Source organism: Lepisma saccharinum, chromosome 3 (genome assembly GCF_977018435.1).
Source record: "Lepisma saccharinum chromosome 3, izLepSacc3.1, whole genome shotgun sequence".
Classification (NCBI taxonomy): domain Eukaryota; kingdom Metazoa; phylum Arthropoda; class Insecta; order Zygentoma; family Lepismatidae; genus Lepisma; species Lepisma saccharinum.
Window position 1 is genome coordinate 81,256,441 of NC_139231.1, and position 25,727 is coordinate 81,282,167.

Below are 25,727 nucleotides of genomic sequence, written 5' to 3' on the forward strand. Positions count from 1 at the left end.
AACAGCAAAACACATTACTTATTACTATATACTAAGTATGTAATTATGAGTATTGTTAACATTTTTACTAAAAGAGTTTCAAAAGACTATGTGCATGAACTAGGGTAGTGGATGGGACGTTCGGGCTACAAATGGCTCTCACATGGCATTCAGAACGAAATCATTGATATATTAGGGAGATCTGTTTTGCGCTTCGTGGTAGCAGATATTAAAAGTCGGGAATATTTTGCTATTATGGTTGACGAAACTTTTAACATATCCATCCGTGGACAATTAATATTCTGCATTCGAACTGTGTATAAAAATTTTGATATTTTTGAGGAATTCATGGGCTTTTATGAAATTCTGAACACTGAGACCAAAACTTAAAAAAGGGAGAGAGTGAGTCATTCATTAATTTATTTCAGTGATCAGAGGTCCCCCCCCCAATAATTTTGACAAGTCGGCGCCTCTGCTATCTGTGCACGTAAGTTGATTGACACTGAAAAGAAGAGATGACGTACGTGTCACATTTTCAATTTTGCTAGTAAATAGATTCATCGTGATGTTTGATTTGCGTCTGCCTTCTGCTTCCGTACTGTGCGCCTGCGTTCCAGAGTGCGTCCATTGACGTTCGAAATAACACTTGGCGGGACACGTGGCAACTGTAATATTCGGGAGCCTTTCGATTCGGACGATCTCGAAAGCGACAGGCACTGCCACAAAGAAAGTTCCTGTGCACCCCACTGACATCTACTGGGAAGGTCCCGCATTTGCAAGAGCTGGAAAGACGAGACGGAGTTCTTGGCATTTCAAAACGTCTGGAAACACGTTGCATGTATTTACACAGTAAGGACCACAATCTGGTAGCTAGGTGTGGTAACACGGAAGCAGTTAATTCTCCCATTTAATGTCACGCTCTGCAGACATCGGAAAACCCCCGGCTCGCTCCAATTTTAGCGAGTTGCGTCACTCGTGCAGACCCGAGGAAGAAACGTTCGCAGATTTGCGTGGGACGATGTGAGCTCCGGGTCTGTGGCCTTCTCAAAGGGCCAGACGCCCGTCTGAGGCAAAAAAGCGGAGGGTGGTCTGTCAAAAAGTATACATAATATGATACAGCGTAGGGGGCGGGCAATCTTGTCATTCTCCGGCGTGGGGAGGCTGTCACATTAGCGCTAAAGATCTGCGGTGCAGTGTTGCAATCTTATTATGAAGTTTGAAAGCAATTTAAATGAAAGGGGGAAATCTTCTGGAAAAATGTAATTAAATTGTAATGGTAGAGGTTATTACTTGTTCTCTTTTTCCCAAGTAGATAATCTGAAGGAGAATTAGTTGGGCATTCCGTTTACATTTATGCATTTTAAAGTAAATAAACATTCAGGGAGCTCGCAGGAAGAATTAAGGGGGTTCACCTGCGCCCCTCTCTCTCTTCAATACGTTTATTTCATTCCTGGTAGCCTATTTCTTTTCTTGTGTTTTTTACACGTCACAGCTCTTCTTTCTTCTTGCATAATCTTATTATTTATTTTCTTTCGTCTGCATAGCTTTCTCTTTGCAATCTCGTTTCTTTAAATTGTCTCATTTTCTCTGGCACATCTTTTATTTCTCTGTCACTCTTCTCTCTCTCCCTCTCTCTCTCTCTCTCTCTCTCTCTCTCTCTCTCTCTCTATTTTTTTCTTGCTTTATTTTCCATCTTCCGTTCAACTTTCTTCTTGTTTCTATCCCACTGAATTGCTCCATTTATGCCTCCCTCTCTATCCCTTTTCTCTCTCTCATGTCCATTACTAATTATTTTTCTTTCTCTCTCCCTCTCTCATTCTTGTATGTCTTGTTTCTTGATTTCATTTCTCTCTTTCTATTCTACATGTACATTCTTTCTTTTCCTCATGACCCGAAACCATGACGCCAATATGTGCCACATCAAGGTACAATTTTTCGATTTTTATCCCCTCCACTTCTTCCTGTTCAGGAAACTTTCCATGGTCGCCATAACTTACAAGAGAACAACAGTATGCCTTCTTCTAATAAGTGTGAATCCTGTGTTTGCTGTATTTTGGTTGAGTCGTTGTGTACTTTCTACTAATTTAAATTAATTTAATTTTTTGAGAAATATATTGCACGAGTTCTGTGTTCTGTTAAAAGAGGGAAGTTTTGTCTTGTCGGCGGGGATTTTTACGAAAATGTGTTACTTCCATAAGACATCTACGGCAAGATACTAATGAACAAAGATATCCCAGAAACTGCAGGAGGTGCGAGGTTGATTGGTACTTCAGAAATATCAAATAATATCTTACTACGATAAAAGTGAAATCGGTTGGTCTGTGGTCGGTTGGTCGCTACGAGTGGTCCATCGATAATTCAATAGGTTCTCGAGATGTTTTTTCTAATTTGGTTATTTTACGTAGTGTTCACCTCTTTGGTTAATAGTGACGATGAATTGACGGAATGAGTAATGGGTCAAACACATGCATTGGAACCTGGGACCACTGGCTTCGTAGCGTGTTACGCTGATCACTCCACCACGGAGACGTGTAATGAATGTGATAAAAGGAAATCACCACTTTCATAGATTATATACTATTCTTACATATATTTTTCAACGATAAATTTAGAACACGCTAAAGGAAAACAATATCGATAATCTTCGAGTATAACCTGACACTATGAAATTTTATATATTTATTATAAATGGTCACTCATTTTAGGGAAATACGCAGGCAGTTTGCTACACTTGTCAAGTATGAAGCTGGTGGCATACAGCTCTTAAATGTCAAGCGGTTGACGTCGAAACGGACCTACTACACGCACTTTCTTGCAGCCGCTCATTAAATGTGCGTATATCATCGTTTGTACAAGGGAGAAAAAAATGTCTTGGTGACGGGTTGGGGGGGGGGGGGGGAGAGCGGATGAATATTGTTACCACTCATGGCAAGTGTGCATCTGATATGTTTTTACCGTGGTATGAGGGTTTGCCCAAATGCGGAGACGATGTCTGCATGTTGGTTACAAAAAATGTCACACAACGTCAGGAAGTGGATTTAACCAAACGGCCCTCATTTTTTACCAACTTTGCATTCAGTTTATACAACAATTCATAAACTTTTGGACCGCAATGACCCATTCCGGTGCACAAAGATCAAAATAATACATAACATGACCAATCACGTTTGTTTTTTTATGCACTGTACCTAACATGGGGAATGCGAATATTATTGTACAACAAATAAATAAATATTTAAAATTCTTATATAAACTAGGATTCAATAATCCTAAGATGATCAAGTAATGAACACCAGGACCACCAATCAAAAGTCGATATTAGAAAGAGAGAACGCCCTGCGAGACTTGTCAAGTGGTACAGTCAAGGACACTGCTGGCTTGTAACGAACCCATTGTTAATAAATGAATTTATTACAACCCAGAAGTGTCCGTGACTGTACAACAGTTCTCTTTAAGTTCGAATAGGCGATATTTATTGTCCTTCCGCTATGTCAATTGCTTTACTGTTCAACTTGTTTGGGACATACCAAAAGGTTGGCAGCCTGAATTATTTTACATGTTGCTTATTATGTTTTAGTAACTTTTATTTATATATTTTCATAAATTTATATTCTTAGTTTGTTTTTAGAACGACCACAAACAAAATAACCTAGTCTTCGCGCACCTTCCCCTCCATCCGTTCAACTCGGGCCATAATGAAGCGTATTCCCCCCTTCACTCGCGAGTACGATGCACAGGACACGCGGTTCTGCGCAAGTCCTTTTGCCTGTGGCCTCACTATAGTATTTTTTTCATTTTTGTGCACAAATTTGTACCCTTGGCTTGTTTTAATAATTTTCCCAATAAATTTTATTTTTAATTTTTTGTGCAAAATTTATGTTTGTTTTCGTATCTTTATTTTTTTCATTTTTGTGTCCACTTTTCGCATCTCTTGATGAAACCGAGACAAGACCGAAGCTTACGTTTCGAGATCGAGACGAGAACAAGTCATTGACGAGCCCAGACGACAGTGCCGTGCCCAAGGGGGAATTGATGGGGGTCATAACACCCCTTTGGCCCAGCTTTTTTAAAAAGAAAAAGTACGTCAAAGGCAAGAAAAGATGGCAAAATGAGGACTGACTACAACAGAAAGTATACGTACCCCCTTTCTCTTTCCGAAAATCCTGGGTACGCCGCTGCCAGACGAGGCTCGGCTCGTTTCATCTCATCCCGGTACATTCCCTACTGAAAATGATAATGCTAAAACTAGTGCAGGAGTTGTTTTCTTTAAATAAATAAAAAAATATATTTGCAAGGAAAATAACAATGTTCTCGTTCGTTTCAGCATCACATCCGGCATCACCACGGGCGGCACAAGAGGCAGCGGGCCTACCTTCCGGCGAGCTTCGTGATTCCGGGGGACGGCCAGCCGGAGAAGGGGGACTGGGGCCCATGGTCGGAGCCCAGTGAATGCTCAAGGTCGTGCGGGGGAGGAGTGGCCTTCCAGACGAGGAGATGCAGGGACATCAGGTGAGACAAATTTTCTCTCTCTCTCTCTCTCTCTCTCTCTCCCCAGGATCTTCTTTGGTTGGGAACTTTTGTTCATGATTTTTCGAGGGTTCTTCTGAGATGTGAAAGCCATTCGAAGGTTTTTGGGGGGATGTGATCCCAAAATCAGACGAAATAAATTTCGGAATTCGATGCGAGAATGAGACAGGTCTGTCTGCGAGTCTTCGAATGGTTACAGTCGAGTAATTCGCCTAGCCGGAAATCTGTCTCATACTTACATTTACACTACCCTCTAGAGTTACGTGAATACAGGGTTAGAACGCGAGTGCCCCTTGCGTTGTCGTCGTAGCCTGCTAGTGTCATGTCAAGGAATTTTGTGAAGGGAGAGTTATGATTTCCATTCAGTGCTAAATTTGGATAATATCAGAGGCGTATATTCGGGGCTATGTAGGCTATTTGCGAAGCCCAGACTCGGTGAATAAAATACAGAAAATGTGCATAAAATTGTTCATTTCAATAAGAAGATGAACCTGATTTCTTAGAAGTTGGAAACATTGCCCGCTTTCTTTGAATTCGCGAGGCGGCTGGCCCAGCGCCGGCGGGCAACTCCACGGGGGTGACGGACAAGCTTGACAGGGCACCGATCAATGTTGCAAACCAATTTTTCCCAGCATGTAATTTCCCCAGGATCGAGGAATTGCGGAGCCAAACTGTGACAGGAGAGACAACAGGGTTGCATATGGCGGGGAAAAACCCCTGTGAACTTCCTCAACAGTCTGGGTCAATGTTAACCAATTTTTCCCAACAAGTAATTTTCCCAGGAATGGGGAATTGTGAAGACAAATTTACGCAGGCAAGGGGAAAGTGTATCGTGGCAGGGACAAGAACATCATTGAACGCTTGCAGAGGAGTTGAAAAAGAGGTCGTTGACCTTCAAACAACTAGAGATACAGTGGGGAGTAGAAAATTCTTGGCTGAGTGGGAATAGTTCATGAGTGCATCTAAAAATTTCCGAAATGACAAGGACGAGTTCTAGTCTAGATAGCATCGAGTGGTCTTGGTGCGTGGAATTTATTTAGAGGCAGCGTGTGAATACAGTAGTGAGTGGATTGTATTTTTGTGAATGATATGTGCTGAGTTGTGTAGTGAACTGAAATGAGGGACATAATTAACAAGCTGTCTTTTCGGTTTACAAATGACGATAAGCTCTAAATCGTTGTGGATTTTTCTTGTATGTCCACTTTATGAACAGATAAGCTAATGGGGATCGGACCAACAGTTAAGGTGGTATCTAGACCACCATGCATTGTACCCGGGACCCCTTAGTTTCAAGGCAACGACGTTATTACTGCGCCAACAAGGAGTACCCGAACGTAAAATCGTGAAAATAGGTAGGTTGAAATTTTATTTTTATTCTCGTATATAGGCCTACATAATATTTCACAAGATAGGCCTCTTATTTATGCAAATGAGAATTAAATTCTTGAAATTCTTTCCTTACTGACAGTGTACATTTCCATGTTTTATTTATGAGGTATAAATTTTTAATCACAGAGTCACATCACTTCAACCCGCCACCCCAAATGAGTTTTAAAAAAACCAAAAACACCCCCACCAACTAATTTTTGTCAATTCGAACACTATGATATGGTGCGATAGCCCAGGTTCTTAACCCAGTATACGCCACTGGATAATATATAATAAACCTTTTCGAGCAAGGCCTCATCTCCAGGAAAATATCCACTCGGGGCAAGCCCTGGCACCTATTAATCTATTCTGCAGAAACACGGCGCGTGCCACAGTTGACATTTGAAAGGAAAGCGTTGTCGCCCTCCCCTCTTTCTTAGTTGAAAATTATTTACTTTAAACTTCTCGCCTTCCTTCCTCCAGTCCAAGCAAAGGCAAGAGGCTTGGCAACTCAAAACCAGCCATTCTTCGTCTGTAACTCCGAAAATTGAAGAGATCTCGGTGTTATTTGTGTTGGCATAGTGAAAATGAAGAGCGCCATACTCTTGTCAAGAAGAATATCTGACCTATTATTTCTTCTCTCTTGTGAAAGATGGATAGAGTTTAGCTCGCGCCAAACTTCCTCATCAGGCATAAATGCCGTAGCTTACTTCAGCTTCAGAGGTTCCTGCTGGAACAGTGTGTAGAGAATTTTACACTTCGTTACATCTGCTGACAATAAAAATGAAGGAATATTCTAGAAGAATAATTTTGAAACGCTGAGACAAATCCAATGCCAGGACGGCTCAGCCCACACTGGCCTCTGCCTGCCTATACGTTAGAAAATTTATCGTGGTACCGCTCCCGCCACGCGATGGTCTGCCGCCTTGTGGAAGACCTTGGCAGCCAACACATGAGGGATTCCACCCACTAAGAGGAGCGCTGGATATAGCACGTGCTTGTTCTCTTCCCACTTGAGCTCGCCGTTCTCTTTGCGAGGGGAATTTGAACACTTGGTTGCCTCTTTCACAGCTGAGGGAGAAGGTATTTCAGATGGCGAGAGGAAAAGAATTTGTGCTCTAAGGGTTTCAATATTCAGTGATATTATTTGCTTGCTCTTTCGAAGGACTCGTGCAAAAGCACAGCCATTCGACAAATTTACACGAAACATACGTTGACAAAATCATTCCGACAGACTTACCTCTTGCCGGTAGAGGTATCACGATAAACCCTCTGGCCTACAGCAAACAAGGGCCACCCTGACACGTCACTCTTATGTATAGTGCGCAAAGGAATCAGCCTTCTGAGTTGTCGACCAAGACAAGTGACTTATTTGCTGCACAATCGGAGGATGCGGAAGCAGAAAGTGCTGCAACGCCCTCAGCGGTGGTTTGTTCCTGTCCACACGCAGCAGGTGATGAGGGAGTGGAACACGCAGAACATGAAGCATTGTTTCCTCCATACTTTTGCCTGCTCAGCCAGCAAATTCTTTGATGAAGTATTGTGGTTGAACAAAGGGCGATCCGCTCCAAGGTCGATTTTCAGTGGCCAAACCTTGCGATCACCACATTAAGGTCTTGGAATCCAAATTAAGATAAGCTGCTTCAAGATGTTTGAACTCATACTTGCTAGATATGTCCATATTCTTACCTACTTCACCTTTCTCGGTGCTGCGGCCCTTCGTGTGGTGATGGTACCGAGACGAGACTAGCCTAGGTCTCGCCTTAAAATTCGAAACGAGACCGAGTACACAGGTTAGGATCGGACAGAATCTTTTGGCAAAGTCTTCTTTGAGCATTCCTTTCCTTTTGAAAAATGAGTCGATATGTCACCCAATGACAATACACTTCGAGGCCTCCAGGATGGTGTAGTACAAACTGTGTCCCCTTGTAATCAAGGAGTACAGGGCTAGAGGCGTAAGCGAGGTTCATTGGACACTGATTCGGATACTACTTTAATCTGTAGTTCCAATCCTGATTAGGCTATCTGAGCATAAAGGAAGAATATTTTGAAAAACAGCATGGCAGGCTTTGGGTCTCAAACGGCTGTTGCCCCACGGAGCAAATATTTTTATTTTTAAGCATTGTCAGACTCGCGATGAAATCTAGTCTCAAGAACGAGGTATGGAATTCGTAGCTCATGATGACTCCTTCGTACTAAATCTTACTCGAATGTACAGTCAGAGAAAAAATTACATGGGCCACGGGACGTAGAATTTCGTAACGTCTTAAAGCCTGTTGTTTATGCAACCCAAATAACAAAATATTCGCTTAGGTTTGCCTGGTGATTCTGAGTTCTCGGGAAGGATTGAGCTTTGATAGCATGAGTCTCATGACTCGTGCCCCAGTCACAAAAAACAGCTGGGTGCTACGAGGCCTCCAGAAGAAAATTTCAGGAACTGGTTTCTTGACAAGAGCTACTCGTAAGGAAATACTATTCTTTCGAGTGATATTAGAGTCATTGTCAAGAAGGTTCGCTGAAATGATGGTTCTCATCACAGACCACATGCCACACGTTAATTGTTTAAGTCCAGTTCATGCACTGGACCTACAGATTAAAATGGGATCCGAACCAAATGCCTCTCTATTTGGTATTGAATTCGGAAGCCTTTCTTTACATGGCGAAGACGTTACCACTACGACATCAGAGAGGCAATGGAACCCCTTGAGAAAGAGATAAGCGAAAATTGCTACGTGACAAACCATATTTGCCCGTTAATTTTAAAAATAAGACAATATTTTGTACTGACAGTTTCGAACCGTGGGAGAGGCATATATTTTTTTGTACCATCGTCCATTTCACGAGATTATAATTCTTCCTCACCGACACGATTAACGCGAGTGGTAGAAGAAAAGCGAAGTAAAATAACTGAAACAGAAATAAAAAGAAAAAGCGAAATAAATTTTATTCATAATATTCTGCAGTCACTTGAGTTGTATTCACGGGATGCTATCTTTAAAGAAAGCCGTGGTCTCTTCCTTGTCATTTTCGCTTCCTTTGTGCTCTTGCTTCCCCCTGTCACGATTGGTCTAAAGCTAATTAAGGCGACGTTAATTAAACAATCCAAACAACGAAACAATGCACAATCAACTGCACAAAACAACATTCCAAATGTTTACGAATCGAAAAACAATTGAGATGCTGTAAAATGACTTAAGATGCAGTAATAAAGTGGGAATTTAGTACCGTATAGAATTAAATCGGTGGAGATGTTCGATTTGATTGGATGTTTGTTATTTAGATTTGCTATTCTTTCACTTTTGGCAAATAGCGACGATGAAGATGAGTGATGCTATGATGAAATTGATGAAGGGACACTTACCAAGGACACCCACGCCCAAGTCGAGATTCTAACCAGGGACCCATGGCATAGTAGCGCGCTGTGCTAACCACTCCTCCATGGAGCGGACATTATACCATATTTTGTGTGCTCAATTGGGATCAATCAATGGAATGAATAGGCATATTACATGATTAATAAATTCATATCATAATACCACGTCATATTATTCGGCACGAAGTTACATCAGAGACATTCAATCTTGCATTAATGCCTTTCAACTAATTCTTTGAATTCAGGTTAATCACAACAATAAGATAAATTATGAAGCAAATGATAGTGAATGTGGGATATTGACAGTTATTACTAGGGAACGGAACTTTATGTGCTAAAAAACTCAGAAATATTTATTTTTTATGTGTCATAAATGTTGAAAATATGTGATAAAAACAGGAAAATATGTGACAAAAATAAAAACATTTGGTAACAAAAACAAACTATAACATGCATTTTAAACACCTGAAATTAGTTTCTAAATGATTACCTCTTAGCGAGCTATTTTTTGGAAGAGTTGCAGTGGATCACCATAGTTCTTTCCAAATTCTCCATTGTAAATCTGTGACGATTATCTCTAGAAAGCATCTCATATTGTGAGAAAGATCGCTCCACGTCACAAGAAACAATTCTTGCATATTTGAAGCACGAAATGTCACTAACGCTGAAGTTTTCCAAAGCTTCCTCTTCCTCTACTTCACCTCCTTCCAAAACACATGCAATTTGGCACAATGTTTGAAAACCTTGGTTTTTCCCCAAAAATTCTGTACATTTAGACATTTAGATCCAGTGAGTTCTTTCAGTTTCGTTTCTACTATACGGACTTCACCAATGGAAGCTGCCAAAGTGTTCGCGGACGATTCAAGCTTTCATATGGAATTTGAGAGAATGGACAGGTTTGTTGAGATGTATGCCAATTCGACTTTTAAGGAGGGCTCCATCAACAGTTCTTGCAGAATTCTTCTTTGTCGAGATCATTTACAACAGATACAATTTTTTTCAAAGTTCTGGGCATAACATCTGCATCGCGTAACTACAGGTGTAGGGGGAAGGGGAACCTCAGGACATTTTTGTTTAAAAATGTCTATTCTTCTAGGCGACTTGATAAAAACTTTCTTCCCATTTGAAACCAGTTTATCGACATTGGGATAAAGAGCTCTTATCTTTTCACATATTCTATGCAACGCATGCGCCACACTTGTAACGTGCACCATTTTGGGGTAGCTAACGGCAAGACCACTGCATGTAAGCTGCAGCATCTGTCAAGAGAAGAACATTGTCAAATTTTATGTCTTCTGGCCACAATAGCTGCATTGCTTCATTAAAAAGCCTTGCTATCGTTACGTGTAGCCAGCCCCAGCTACTTACAGCTATTTTCTCCCGATAGGATCGTAGGCGAGGTGCCAGAAGTCTGCCAGCGAGCGTTTTCAAAGACAAAACAAACCTAGCACTCTCGATATGAAAGAGGTGCGGAGAATAAACATTTTTCCTTGGAGGATTTCGAGGTAGATGAAGTCAACGAGCGATTTTATGTATTTAAAATGAAAATTCGCAAAATATGTATTTACATACGGAAAACTGGAAAATATGTATTTTTATGTAAAATAAAATTTGCTGTGTTGACATATAAGGCTATGATAAGAATTTTGGCAAAAATGAGGGTCTCTATCTTATCGCAGAAAAAACATTTATTTACCTAAAGTTCCTTTCCCTAGTTATTACGAATTACCTGACAGAAACAACATTAAGCAGGCTCGGTGGTTAAGCTCATTAAGTGATTGACATTCGATATCGTCGCCAAAGTTCCCGGGTTTGAGTACCGTCCTTGTCGGGTGTTTGACTATTTCGTCAACAATTTCATGTAATGGTCACTCGTCCTTATCGTCGCGATCATCGAACAGGGAATAAAAATTATAAAAATAAATACGATGGAAGATCATCTCTCACGAAATCTCCTACAAAACCGGAATATATAAAATACATGTATATTCATTCACATACATTTTCGATTTCTATATTTAACTAGTCGAGACCGAGAACGGGAGAGCAATTTTCAATTCGATAAACCGAGAGACGGAGAAACTGTCAAGTCTCGTTTCTTCTCGCACCTCCGTAATCGAGTTGTTTTGTTTGTCATTGGCTTTGTATTGGCAATTATTGTCATTATTCTTTCCCTGCAGGTAAACCATAACGATGAATTATGATGAAATGAAGCAGATAAAAGGGCAAGAACAAGAAAGTCATGCCTGTTCGGGACTCCAACCCAGAACCTTATGTAACGAGATTTGAAATTCTGGAGAAGGCGTCCGTGTTTCACTTGGTTTTCTCTTTCCTCTACTTCTCTTATATTATAATACATGTATAATAAAAATGGATCTGATACGATATGTTGCGATTCATAATTGTGCTGGTTAGATGCTACAGATGTGAACTCCAACCTGCAATATATTATTCCCTTTTGTTTCGTATGTGGTTGAACATGAAATTTTCTTACACTGTGACAATTTCTTTCTTAGTTTTGGTGCACAGATATGCTAATCTGGACTGGACCTTCAGTTTAAAGTGGGATACTAACCACTATGTGCATCCACCGTGTATCAAACCCGGGATCCACTGATTACAAGGCGACGACGTTATCACTACGCCATCGAGGAGGACCCATGACAAAATGTTATTCACTCGATCTCTACCATAATTTATTTCAGCATTTATATTTTCGTTTTTTTATTCTTTTTCCTTTTGTTAACTACTCTTATACAACTCTTTTTGCGTTTTCGAATTTCTTCTTGTTTCAGGAAAATATAATACATGCAGGCTGTATAAAAATCCCCCGTTCAAATAGATAAAACGTTCACTCTCGAGAACTAATTTACATGTTTATCACTAACGTAACCATTAGGAAACTATTGAAATGTTAACTGATATAACTGCAGATGAAACAATACTTACAGCCACTAACGAAATATCTATTCTTGGGTAGCCTCAGAGACAACAAGAATCTGGTGAGTCATTCACTCTTGCTGACTACGGGCGAAGGTCACTGAACTAAAGGGTGGTGGCAAGCAAGCAGGCTACTGCTCTACCAAAGACGAGGTCACGTGTTCCAGTTATCAATGGCGTACGAAATAAGGAGGAACACAGCTATCTGACGTATGTTTTGGTCCCGTCATTGCACGTAGAATACTTTATCGTCGTGGCCTTGAAGTTCCCTCAGGGCACTCCTACGTAAAGGCTTCTCAGCTAGAAGGATATCTTCCCCATTGAGTGGAGGAAAAGTGGGTGCGTATAGAGGTCCTTCAACTTTCGTATTCTTGTTCACTTCAGAACGCGTGCTGTATCGTCGACTTAATCCAATCTATCCGTTGTATGTTTTAGGTTCCGATTCTATTCGGTTATTTCACATTGTCTTACTGCCTATGTTATTCGCGACGAAGGTTCTGGATTCGATAATATGGACAATAACGGGACTGTGTTGGTTGCTTGATTTGGTGTCTTAAGTCCACTTTATGTCCTGTTAGGCTAATCGTGAATGGACCTACAGTTTAAAGGGGGATCCGAACCACTATGTTCCTCCACCGAGTATCGAACCCGGGATCCCTTAATTACAAGGCGCCCACGATCCCACTGCGCCATCGGGGATTGTGTTCGAAACGAATGAATCAAATTTGAGTGATATGATATGGAACCATTGTAAGACTATTGAAAGAAAAGTTATGGGAACCTGCCAGTTTTTCTACTGCACACAGGAAAGCATAAACATGGAAGAGAAGCTTATATTCTATGAAACCTGACGCTATGTGCTAGAATACTGGCTAAATATAATCCATAGAGGCATAGCAACGTTAAACAACCTATTATATGATACATATAGGTTTAAAAGGTCGAAATACAAAGATTGTGTGCGCCTCACTGATGGCGTAGTGGTAAGGCCTTGTAATCAAGGGGTCTCGGGTACGATACCAGGTGATAGCACATAGTGGTTCGGATCCCACTTTAAACTGTATGCACTTCAGATTAGTCTATCTGTGCCGGTGACTCAGTCGGTAACGCGTCTGACTACCATGCTTTAGGCCCCGGGTTCGATCCCCGGCCGGTTCAAGCCCGGAAACTTTTCTAACGTTGGAAGCGGTCCCGGCCCCCACCCAGCGTCGAATGACATGGGTACCTGGGGGTAAAGGCGGTCAGGGGCGTGATGCTGATCACATCACCCCCACTCACGAACGAATCAAGAAAGTGTGGGGCGTTACCCCACACCCCCTATACGCCTTCATGGCGTAGCGCTAAGCACAGGTGAGCACTTTACCTTTTATTTATTTTTTTTGCATAAAGTGGACTTACAACAAAATTTAAACTTCCGATAAAGATTATGATAAGGTATTAAAGAATTGGGTCTAACACATTTTTTTATTGTTTACCAATGACATTGTTAACTAATATTCTTAATTTCAGTTTCAAGATGAAATCGGCTACGAAATAAAAGGAGTGGGTTCATATTTCTGTTACGAAATTCCACTTTTGTAGTAGAACTTTGCCACACTAAGATGTGACATAATAAACAAATCTGAGACACTTTCAAAGTATTAAATTGCTATCTACGTATTTGGGAACAATCTTTCAATATAATACTTTTTTGGACGCGTCAAATCATAGTATTTAATTCCTGTTTTAGCAGCTTTAAGAAACCTGATTTTGGGGGGGGGGGTTACAAATGCCCTTTCTGCTCCCGTCAAGTTACGCCTATGACAAACAGAAATTCAAAGTAAAAGACTGTCCCGACTAAATCGCGAGACACGTCTAATAGATTTACAATTGGGAAAATCATAATTAAGCGTGTAGTTGAAAACAACCTATTTTCATATATTGCATGCAGCTCTACTTTTTCTGCAATGTGGATCAAGAACTGGGGACGTGGAGAAGCACAACACTCCACGTAACCAATAGTCACGTGACCCTCTTTGCTTTCCTGTCATGTTGACCTTCGCGTGGAACACATTTCTCGGTGTTAAGACAGGCAAAATCACCCGATCATCGAAGGGTGCAATATGTGTTGCCTACCCTCCTGCATTACTTGCTCCTATTAAAGCCTTATGGGAAGAACTTTTTTTCCATGACTGTACGTACACGATATTATAGTATTTTCATTTGTTACAGCTAGTACTAATCGTACAAGGCTCTTACGGTACCCCGGGGTGTAAGGGATGGCTTCCTGTAAGTACCAAATGTTAACCTCTTTTCCACGTACGCCCTAGACTGTATTCTTGCAGACTAACAAGGCTTAGGCGTCTGGACTCGCAGCCAGTACATTTCTCTTGTGTCCTGTCCATGTGTGCTTGTGGTTGTCCTTTCACTTTCATTAATTTCGTCTTCTCAGTTTTCATCCCCATCTTCGCGATTAGCCAGTAGTGGCAGCAAAGCATAGTAAAATACAACAAATCAATCAAAACAACTGTGGCCCTTGTTTTGGTGTGTGTGTGAATGGAGAGGGAGTAAGTTGCAGGTCTTTATTCTCATTTGTATAGTTGTAACGGTGTTATTTTGTAATCATGTTTGCATAATGTAATGCACGCACGTGCACGGTAAGACAAATACTTAGCTAACATTTCTGACACGTAATTTTTATAGATTCTCCGACAGTGGCTAAGCATGCCGTCTAGCAGTAAAATAGTCCTGGGTTCAATCCCTGTCCTTTAAAGAGATAAACAGTAACTGCAGCACCAATTAGCCTATCTGCTCACCAATTGGGCTAAAAACTAACCTTGGATCCCGCTGTGAAATTTTCACCCCTCACTAGTTCCATTAAATAGCATCCTTTTCCATTTCACCGCGTTCCCAGACCGTGAGATGAGATGGGATTGTTTAACGGAGATTCTCGCACGTGTGGATGCTGAGTTGAACATCTGCTGGGCGTCTCAGCCTCTATTTGGGAGTCTCCTTGCCCTCGGGATATAAACCGGCGTTTGTTAATTATTTGAACTTGGCTTACTCGTTGGTGGAAGATGGTAGCCCCTCTGTGCTGCCGCCGTGTTAGGGATCACGGGGGTTAAAAGCCAAGGTGACGTCACTTTTGCCCCATCTCTTTTAAGAATAACTGTGAGAAAGTTAACTTGACGGGGCATAAATCTCTCGCTTTTTTCTGTTCCTATTGCGAGCCACATTCATAAATTCAGCTGAAGCGTGGGGTAATAAACTGCCAATATTGGTGTATGGTTTCCACAAATGTTTCCAAGCATGGTTGCCAGTGGCTAAAAATAGAGGACGACCTATAAATGGTGTCTTCGATTTTCAGGCTACTATCCTTTGTCCGCTGGAAGAATGAAGTCGATGTAAACAAATTCACGCGGCTTGTGAGAAATTGTATTGGCATTTTAATGGCAACTGTGCACCAATCTTGCCATGCCATTCATTGGGTAGCTGCTATATTGAAGTTGTGGACCCTTACAATACGACCAATACGAAAAATAAGATAAATTTCAAAATTCTAATATAAGAAATTAACTCTCGGGGTGATACCACACAGCATGCAATGACCTCCCCGATTAGTGGTATAATGTCGTTGCCTTGTAATAAAGGGATCTTGGGTTCGATGCCGAGTGGAACCACATTGCACAGTTGTTCGGATCCCACTTTAAACTGTAGGCCCAGTCCCGATTAGCCTATCCGTACATAAAGTGGATTTAAAACATTTCAAATTCACAATGCATAGAGGGTCTCCCGATGGCACAGTGGTAGCGTCGTCGCCTTCTAATCAAGTTGCCCCGGGTTCGATTTCCGGTGGAGGCTCATAGTTGTTGGGATTCCACTTTAAACTGTAGCCAGTCCCGAATAGCCTTACTGTGCATAAAGTGGACTTAAAACACCAACTCAATCAGTCAATTACACTGCATAGAACTCATACCAGACGTGTGGCGTCGAGGAGTCCCCTTCATGCATCACCTGGTTGCAAGGGGACGTTATCGGCGGCATATAACCTCTCTGATCGACTCTGTTCGCCGAATGAATGTCGAGAAACATATCATGGACCGTAGCTCTTAATAGATTATTTCTTTATTATATTATTTACTCAGATGTACGGGTGGTATTTTTAGAATTAATATTATAGTTTTCAGTCCTCCGTGGCCGTCTGGTCTAAGGCGCTGTGCTTCGGACTTAGACTGCGGGACGGCATGGGTTCGAGTCCGCCTGGGTTCAGTCTCTGAGTTTTCGGCTTGTAGAGGACTGGTGGCAACCCGCCATTGTTAGGAAATTGGGGAGCTACGAGTGAGTAGCGTAACCCGGTCACGGGTATCTCCTATAATGGTTGAGGGTTCGACGTGCTGACCCCACGTCAGCCCATTACCGGTTGAAGATCTCCACACCTCTAGGTAGGATTGTGAGAGGGAGACTTGCAGTCGGGTCCAAGACCCTTCCAGGGCTGTAGAGCCACGGGTTATGTTATGTTGTTATATTTTTCAACGGCTACGTGGAATTATTCGTGAACATATTACATTTCAAAGCATTAAAATGAGAGGAATGCATTGCAGAAGAGCTCAGATTTTTACTGAAAAATGAATAAAAAAGGATCGAAATCGGATGAAAACGAGTGGAACAATTGAAGAAAAGGTGAGATTGTTGCCGAAAAGTGAAGGACGTGCCATTTAAGGAAAAACAATTCCGGACTCTAGTGAAAATAACTCAAAAGTCGCACTGAAGCATTATAAAGAAATGACAACGATTAAACATGCCCAACGTATTTATCTGTTTCGTTACGGGAGATTTAAAGTCCAGCAACTTAATACGAACTGACCGATTTCGCTCGAATGCAACACCAAGCGAGTCCTCAAATGTATACAGGTCCTAATGAATTATCTACCCAAAATCTGTACATTTACCACAATTATCGTATTCAGAAAATGCATGATTTGTTCCTCCTCCCAAATGTTGCGCTATATTTCCACGAGGTTTATTGCTTCATGCGTTTAGAGCTGTATTGTACACAGAGAATGGTTGTGAAGACCTATCGTTACTGAGGACATTTTGAAAGATATTTATATTCGTGGTGTACACATCGAGATTGATGCATAAACATGATCTGTTATAGGAGAAGATGATGCAGGTTTAAGCAGTGCATTTTAAGTATCCACACAACCAGATGCGCTAAGATCTTTCGTCAAATTTCACGGTGGTGGAGATTTCTTGAAAACCGAGAACAATTTATCGCAGCAGACTTGATTACACGGCAGAGGTTCCGATGGAAGGCGTAATAACACACCAGCAGCCCCGAAGGAACCATCCGGGGTAAAGCTTATATTCTTTGGGTGTTGGTAGTTGCAGGACTGGCTACCAAATTTTGCAGATAAACATCTCGAACCGAAACGTAATGTGCTCGAACGTCTGGAATTATCCTCAAATTGCGATTGCGTGGTGTTGTTTTGCACCCTTCGGTGTGTACTTTGGTGTGGCACCTCGCGCTCGTTTCGAGATAAGACTGCTCTTGTGAGGTTTTCGAGGCAAGGACCTATTTATTTTAGTTTCGTTCCACAAAACTGGGTGGGGGTTGGTTGTGTTTGGTCTCTTGATGAAAGCATACACATTTGGTTCACATGCACACGCCGAAGTTGAGTCCACGTACATGTGAAGACGAGATTTGTCTCATGAATGATGTCTGCCTTATTCACGGTCTCTAAGGGAAAGTTTCAAACACAATCTAGAGTTTAAAAAAAACACAAAGATGCAGTAGTGTTTTAACAAATATTCATTACAACAAACTATGTTTTGTGTTTGAGGAAATGGGGTACAGTTTCGCGAAGTGTACATGTATTCTGTCGAAATACGCTTGAATATTGACAGAGCTTCCGATGCATATTCTATTCTCTGTTTGCTATAAGAACGAAGTCAGTGAATACAAATACATGTAGCTTGTAATAATACTTATTGGTTGTTCGAATGGCGCATATGCAGGAATCTTTTGATTTTAGATTTTGGGAATAAAAAGCTCAATCTCTAAATATATTAGAACAGCTTTCAATTTTTAAAGTAAAATTTGTATAACCTTGTACAGCCACTAATTGTGAATTCTACAAATTAAAAAAAAAATGCTATTTTCAAGATGTAGTTTTTAATTACTAGGCTATTATTATTATTATTATTATTATTATTATTATTTTTAAATGTGTACAATTCGGAAAAGAAGAAGTATGGCCCTCATTCCATTGCACTCATTTTAAATGGTTCGGGGAGGTCCGATTGATTGAATGATTGATGTGGTTTATTTTGCTTCGCTTTTCTGCCACTTTTGGTTAATTGCAAAAATGATGATGGGTGATGATCAGGCGCGGCTCGTGCATAATTTTCCTTGGGGTTCACCAAAATTATGCAAAGTGGACTTATCTAAACCTTTTGAGACACTACACGCTTTGGTTCGTAGAGATAGTACTGGGAAAATTATCAAATTTTGGCCGGTAGATTACTGACAAAGTTAATTTGCTTTATGTTCAGATAACAGTGACAGCACCAAGGAGTATGTGTGTAGGGGGCGATCATTTTAATTTATTATAATAAGATTTTCGTATGGTATTGTATTTAGGGGTATCTCGGAATTCAGAAAATATTCTCGCCTCAATTTTGCTTCTTCCACTCTTGCCAACTCTTTTCTGGTCCCAATAGACTATATTATTGGAACTGGATCGTGAACATACAGTTAAAAATACAAATCTCTGCCTGCTAAAATGAGTATGTATCAGTAATCGAACCCAAGACCCCTTGATTACAAGATAATTCTTATATAACTATTCGAAAGTATATCACTAAATCAAAGCGATTCGACTCTATTCTATGCAATATGTTAACTTCTCACACAGCAACAACTACACAATCCACATCACTCCACTTAACGTATCACCACGCCAAATATATTTCAATCACCAGCCACGCACTTCAAAACAAGCTAACAAGTATGGAGACAATGACACGTAACAAAGTCAATCGCGCGCACCCCTCGAACACCCTCTCGTTCTAGAGTATAACTGATCGCACGAAACCCAAACAACTTTTTGGTCGTCTTCTGACGTAAGTGCGAAATACCTTCATTGTTAGGTTAGGCTTGAATAAATAGTAAATACTACAGTTTTGGTCAAGCACGGTAAAGCCCCGATAATTGCAGTGTATATATTCTAAGACAACTAAACCTAAAAAGCCTAACATGTCAACGGAAGCATTTAGTCTGACGTAAGAAGACCATAAGGTTGTTTAAGTCTTGTTCGATAAGCGACCCCTCGCCCTCGCGCTATTTTTGACTTTTCGGCTCCTTCCACCTGAAGTGTTTCCATCTTAAAGAAGAAAACTCTGAATATGTGTGCAAGTTGTTTTCTATCATATTTATCTTATTTGTCCCATCATCTTTACTTCTAGCTTTCGTTTGGGGTCACCTCTACATTTATATTACACCCTCTTCATTAATCTAATAAGTCTTGTAAAATATAAATAATACAAAGAGAATGCCAAAGGAATTCAAATTGAAACACATAGTGCAACACTGGAAGAGAGAAGAGCGTGATTCACTCCAGCTCGCTGGTGATCCTACGAACTGTCCGTTTTGACGAAACGACCTTCCTGGAGTATCCGACTGCATGTAGTTTCGCCATATGTACGCGTCAAGCTTCTGCTAGCCTTCCTATGCTTTTAGCATGGTGGGGGTTGCCTTACGGAGGTTCAGCGGAGACTTTGCACGAAACGGAACTAGAGGGGAGCTGAGTGGCTCTGGCCCGCGGTTTCTCCTTCTCACTAAGAGAATTTGGCACTCTACGCTTATGAACATCTCAGTTATTGTTTATTTTGTATATTACTGGGGGTTCACTGCACATTTGCGCTATACAGCCAACCGCGCCTGGTGATGATATAATTAAACTGACGAAGGAACACTCATAAAGAACACCCATGTCCAGGCCGGGATTGAAACCCGGGACCCCTGGTGTCGTAGCGCTCTGTGTTAACTATGGATACATGAGCGAATGGGGACATAGGGGACACTACTTCACAGATCGAGAATGCATGTGGCCACACTTCCAATGTCCCAAATCCCAATGTGCCTTAATTGTACGGTGCAATTACAGAGCGTGATCTGTAATTAATTTTAATTGGTCATCAGTGAAATTTTGCATTTTTATTGTTTTACGTCGCCTTTCTGCCACTTTTTTGGCGAATCGCGACGATGAGGATGAATGATGGCCAGGCCGGGACTCGAACCCCTGACACTTCGGTGAGGAGATCGAAAGTGGGCGGTCATCAATGAAAAAGAACAGCATGTTTACAGTTCATGAATGGAACACGTAATAAGAGTTATATCTCATCCAGGATAATGTAACTGTAAAAGTAATAGACAGTTACTTTTAAAGTAACGATAAAACCCAGTCACTTGATCCAAGCATAGAGTTGAATTGATCTTGCACTGCTTGAATGACTTTCACGTTGTTTTCTTTTTCCTTTTCATTCGACTCCAGTCTCACTTTCGCCGTAACAGCGTGGAGGTATATATTAAACGCTTTTCTTTGAAGGCCGCGAGGACCCGCCCTTTTCCTTTGCCACTCCGTCAGAAACCCAATTCTCCCCCAATTGCCGTGGCCAATCCACTCGCCCCACAATAGGCAGAAGATTGAGGCCCAAAGGGTGCGTGCCTCGTAGCAGGTGTTGGAATGCGACCGCTACGCCGTCTGGTGGTTGAATTGAGAATTAATCGTCACACAGTGGGTTCAGAAGACAGTTTAGTTCCCTTCTGTCTAGACAGATGACTCATGCTTGGTCAGTGTCCTCAGTTTTCACACTCCAGAAATGCCCTTAGTGGAAGAAAGGAAATGGGAAAAAATGAACACGTAGATGCTTGGTCTCTCTTAAGTGTCGGGCCGGGGGAGAGTAAACAAAGGTTTGCTGCAGACAGTCCTCTCGTCACTTATTAACTACAAGGAGCAAGGGAACTGAACCAAGTGATCAACCAATGAAATATTTTCTCTTCCCCATGAAAGGTCATACTTAAATTCTTTCACAACTCGCAAAAGAGGAAGTATCTTCATATTTTTAAAATTAAAAATTTGTACAATTTAAAAAATAAGACAAGTAACATTTTAAAGAATATACAGCATTTTGGAAAGAACGTAAACATTTGTGAAGAAAAAAATACACTGTACTTTTTAAATCTGTTACACAAAACGAATATGCCAATGTTGAATGTAAGTTAGTATTAACTGATGAACTTTTCAACAATACGTCACTGCGGAGGCAGTAAAAATATGCAATAACTCGCTCCTTATAAGGGGGGCCCAAGTAAAGTTTATAAGCCCCGTCCCCTACCGTTTTGGCGCCCCGGATCAGGACTGCGTTAAAGATGAAGGGTTTAATTTCATTTTACGTGAAGTGGTGGTCAATACAGCAAAAACATACGAGTACGTTGATACAAAATAACTTAAAGGTGGAACGCCAGTCGTGTACAACAAGAAATGCGTTTAATAATTACTAATTTCTACTTATGAAACTGAAGAAACACCATGTTTACCAAAAAAAGTAATTTCCAAAATACTAATATACTTATTCTATTATGCGTTAATTCAGTTTTCATCTCCTTAAAAATGCCAGGCATTCCAATAGAAACGAAGTCTACAAAGTACACAAGACTCTTTTTTAAAAAAAGTAAAATCAACATTATCTCATTATAATTGGGCAAGAATCTGAATGCAGAAACAGTAACAATATGCCGTTCTTACCTCCCTAGTTACGCTTTTGACATCCAAAACTTTATTGGTAGTTTCGTCAGTTTTGTCCTTTCCGTTGTAAACGATTACACAGGGATTTCTTCCTTCATGTGAATGTTTGCTGAAGGAAAACGAAACTGAAAAATCAGTATACATAGGTGGTCGCCGGGGGGCGGAGTGTGAGGGATGAGTTCAGTCTTGTGCTCCTTCTAGATTATATAACAATAGCATAAAAAGTATTTTAGTGTAACTTGTAGACAAGCGACCCGCGCTCAATTTTCGATATTCCGTTCATATTCAAAACTGCAAGATCACTCGTAATTAGCGTGTGTAAAAAGTAATTGGGGATAAAACTGACGTTTGTTTCTCACTTGTCTGTATGTGTGCGCGTGCGCGTAGAGAGAGAGATAGAGAGAGAGAGAGAGAGAGAATAAAAGGAAAGGGATGAGCGTGAGAGAGAGAGAGATAAAAAGGAAGTAAAGAAGAGCTAATTATAGAAAGAAATGTGAAAAAGAGAAAGAGAGACGAAGAGAATGGAGGGAGATAAAAGAAGATAGAGATGGCCTTACCTACAGAAAGAAAGAGACGAAGAAAATTAGAGAGAAAAAGAAGGAAGGAAGAGGTAGCGATTGAAAGACATGTGAAAAGGAGAGAGGAGAGAGAGAGAGAGAGAGAGAGAGAGAGAGCGAGAGGAGGAGAATGAGAGGAGATAAAAATATAGGTAGCTAAAGAAAGATAGAGGGAGAAAGAGAGAGAGAGAGAGAGAGAGAAAAGTGTCTGGAAGAGAGTGAGAATTAAATGGTTATTATTATCTTGCTTTATGTTATATACACGGCAATATTGTTTTTTTTCGAGGAGATTAATGTCATAATTTAGACATAGTATCTGCTTGCATATTTGAAATTAATAAACTCAGAATGTAGTGATTTTTATGTTACGTCGTCAGGCATATTGAAAATTCAAATTAATGTTCCATACACACGTTTTGAGACCTCTTTGATTAGAGACCCTCAAATACCTAGGATTTGATTAATACTAAAACACACATTTTATACGGTTTGATGCATTCCATTTGTTTTAATGAAGTATTTATTTTGAAGCCAATTCAATTCATAGACCTCAAAAATATACAACACGATACTTTGTATGCCCTTGACTTCAGTTGGAATATGTATTAAAATTATATCTTCCATTTTGAATATAATGGCCACCAGCTTGGATCCGATTATATGTGTTTCGAGGAGTCTCACTCTGAAATTATCCATATTGTCTTTATTCGTAACCGTGTTATTAATTTCGTGTTGAAAAGTGCGTGTTTTCACCATAAATGTGGATTTGTTGTAAGAGCTCCATCTACTAACCAACCAACATTTCACCAGAACCATCTGGCAGTCATTTGCAGACGTCTCATCATACCAAGTTCTTCACTTACGAAAAAAAGATCAACTGCTTAATCGCTGTTGTATCCCGCTAGGAGAATGTGGTGACGTGTACTTCATTCGACACAGACAAACTTCTCTGCTCCTTCTGAATACACCTCACGGCCACGACATGACAGTCATCATTCATAGGCCGCAATTACTGCTGACATCTGTCGACAGATTACTGTACTAAGTACACGAGATGCCAAAAAGGGAATGTAACTTTCAACATGTAGGCGTAACGATAAGAACCACTGAGTACAGAAAAGAAAGAAAAAAGTTACTCCTTGCTTCTTACATAGTAGATGTTACAGTAAGTGTTGAAGACTGCTTCTTAATTGTTAATAGTAAGACTACACGACCACACAGGTAAAATGTGATTGCGTATACGCATCTGTATCAAATTTATTTTCTCTAATTAATGAATCGTCTCTTTCCTGTTCAGGCGGTAGTAGGTGTATGTCTCCACCCATTTGGCTCCAAAATTTCATAAGAAAAAGAATGTCACGCACGTGGAAGGGGCACAAAATGTAGTCCAAGTAACTGCAACAAACATTACTTCTAATTCATTTCCAAAATTAATTGATTGATTGATTTGTTGTTCTAAGTCCACTTTATGCACAGATAGGCTAATTTGTATTGGACGTACAGTTTAAAGTGGGATATAAACCACTATGTGCCTCCACCGGGTATCGAATCCGGGACCCCTTGATTACAAACGACGACGTTACCACTGCGCCATCGGAAATGCCCTACCGGTTAAGAACCCAGGAACTGTAATTGAGTTTTCTATTTGTATTTTGCCATGTCTTTAGTTGAATTGCAATGACAGGTAACGAGTGACGAAATTAATAAGCACACAAGGATATTCATTTCATCTCCAGGACCAGACCTTCCAATCATCGGACACTGTGACTTTTATCCAGTCTTTAGTCACGGTAGAAATGACCCTTCGAGCCCTTAGGAAAAATTATAGAACATATGATCCAATCTCTTTCGTACATATCTACACTGCAGTCCATGAGTTCTCTCGCTTATCACTAAACTTTGCTACCACTAATTTTCGCCAAATATGTTTCGCACAGAAACACTAAGGGAAAAAAAATTATATGAGTCTTAGTACTGAACCACCGTTCCCCAAATACAATTTGGAGGCACATAGTGGTTCAGATCCCACTTTAAACTGTAGGTCCAGTCCCGATTAGCCTTACTGTGCATTTTTACATGTGTTAAAAGTTTTCCTGTCATATCTTTAATTAACATCTTCTGCCAAAGTCATATAATTTCCACTTGTACAGTCACGGACACTTCTGGGTTGTAGCAACTAGCAACGCTATTGACTTTCAATGGGATCATTACAACCCAGAAGTGTCTATGACTTTATAGACAAATAAGACTTTATGACAGACAAATAAGCAAGGTAGAGATATTTGGGATTGATCGTACGTATTTCCTATTTCTCGTCCTAGATCAGAATACAGCACATATCAACAGTCGAAACAACAATCTCCTGGTAACCAAAATCTACAAGTTAGTTGATAACCACTTTGAGAAATTACAGAATTGCGCCTTTTACTAGAGTTGACTTCATGAGACATGAAGAGCATTCTGTTTCAATTCTTGCATTTTAAATATTCAACTGCTCAGTTATGTGTAGGAGTAACAACATTAATTATTATGGATTACTTTGCTTGGTGATTTATGTGTTTTATTTGTAGTATAGCCTTTCTTTTTTTTCTTCTAGTTTTTAATAACAATTTCATCTTTTCAGGCCTGATGGCACGGAGACGTGCGCGGGAGGGTCTAAGCGGTACTTCTCGTGTAATATCCAGGTAAGTCTCGTCATTTTTTTATGGGTTGGTAGGCGTGACTGAAAGTTAGTGAAACTATGTGTTATTTTTCAGTGCTGCGGAACACAAGGACATCACTACGCATAGAGATTTTTGTGCAGATTTTTCTAGAATTAAAATGGATTTTCTGAAATGATAAAATGTTGGGACATTTTTAAAATATGCCCTTCTCCCCAAAATCCCTTTCTTGTTCTATGAGAGATCGGAGTAATTGTACATTGTGATATCTCGAGAAACATATTGGCAACACTGCTATTACTGACTGTGGCTGGCCAGACTAGGATCTGGACCATGCCAATTCGTAACATTGCTCCAACTAACAAAGAACCATGCCTTGAGAGCTTTATATGTCTAATACGAAGCTGAAACTTGATAAAATCTTTATTGCTATGGAGCATTGGTAATGTACATATCTCAATGCCACTCCGCCTGCCACATAGGCAACCCACTTAACTCGCTATCTCGGCCAAGTTGCTTTCGCATTCTGCCACTG

At 40.5% G+C, this 25,727-nt stretch overlaps 1 protein-coding gene across 1 annotated transcript in view; it reads left to right on the top strand.

The window, feature by feature from the left end:
• The window catches only part of Ppn (proteoglycan-like sulfated glycoprotein papilin), a 326,401-nt gene that overhangs the window by 146,666 nt on the left and 154,008 nt on the right, over positions 1 to 25,727 (top strand). Inside the window, exons 3-4 of the mRNA XM_083119653.1 lie at positions 4,304 to 4,488; positions 25,156 to 25,216. Coding sequence (XP_082975779.1) covers positions 4,304 to 4,488; positions 25,156 to 25,216 — 246 coding nt within the window. The remainder of the gene's footprint in view (positions 1 to 4,303; positions 4,489 to 25,155; positions 25,217 to 25,727) is intronic.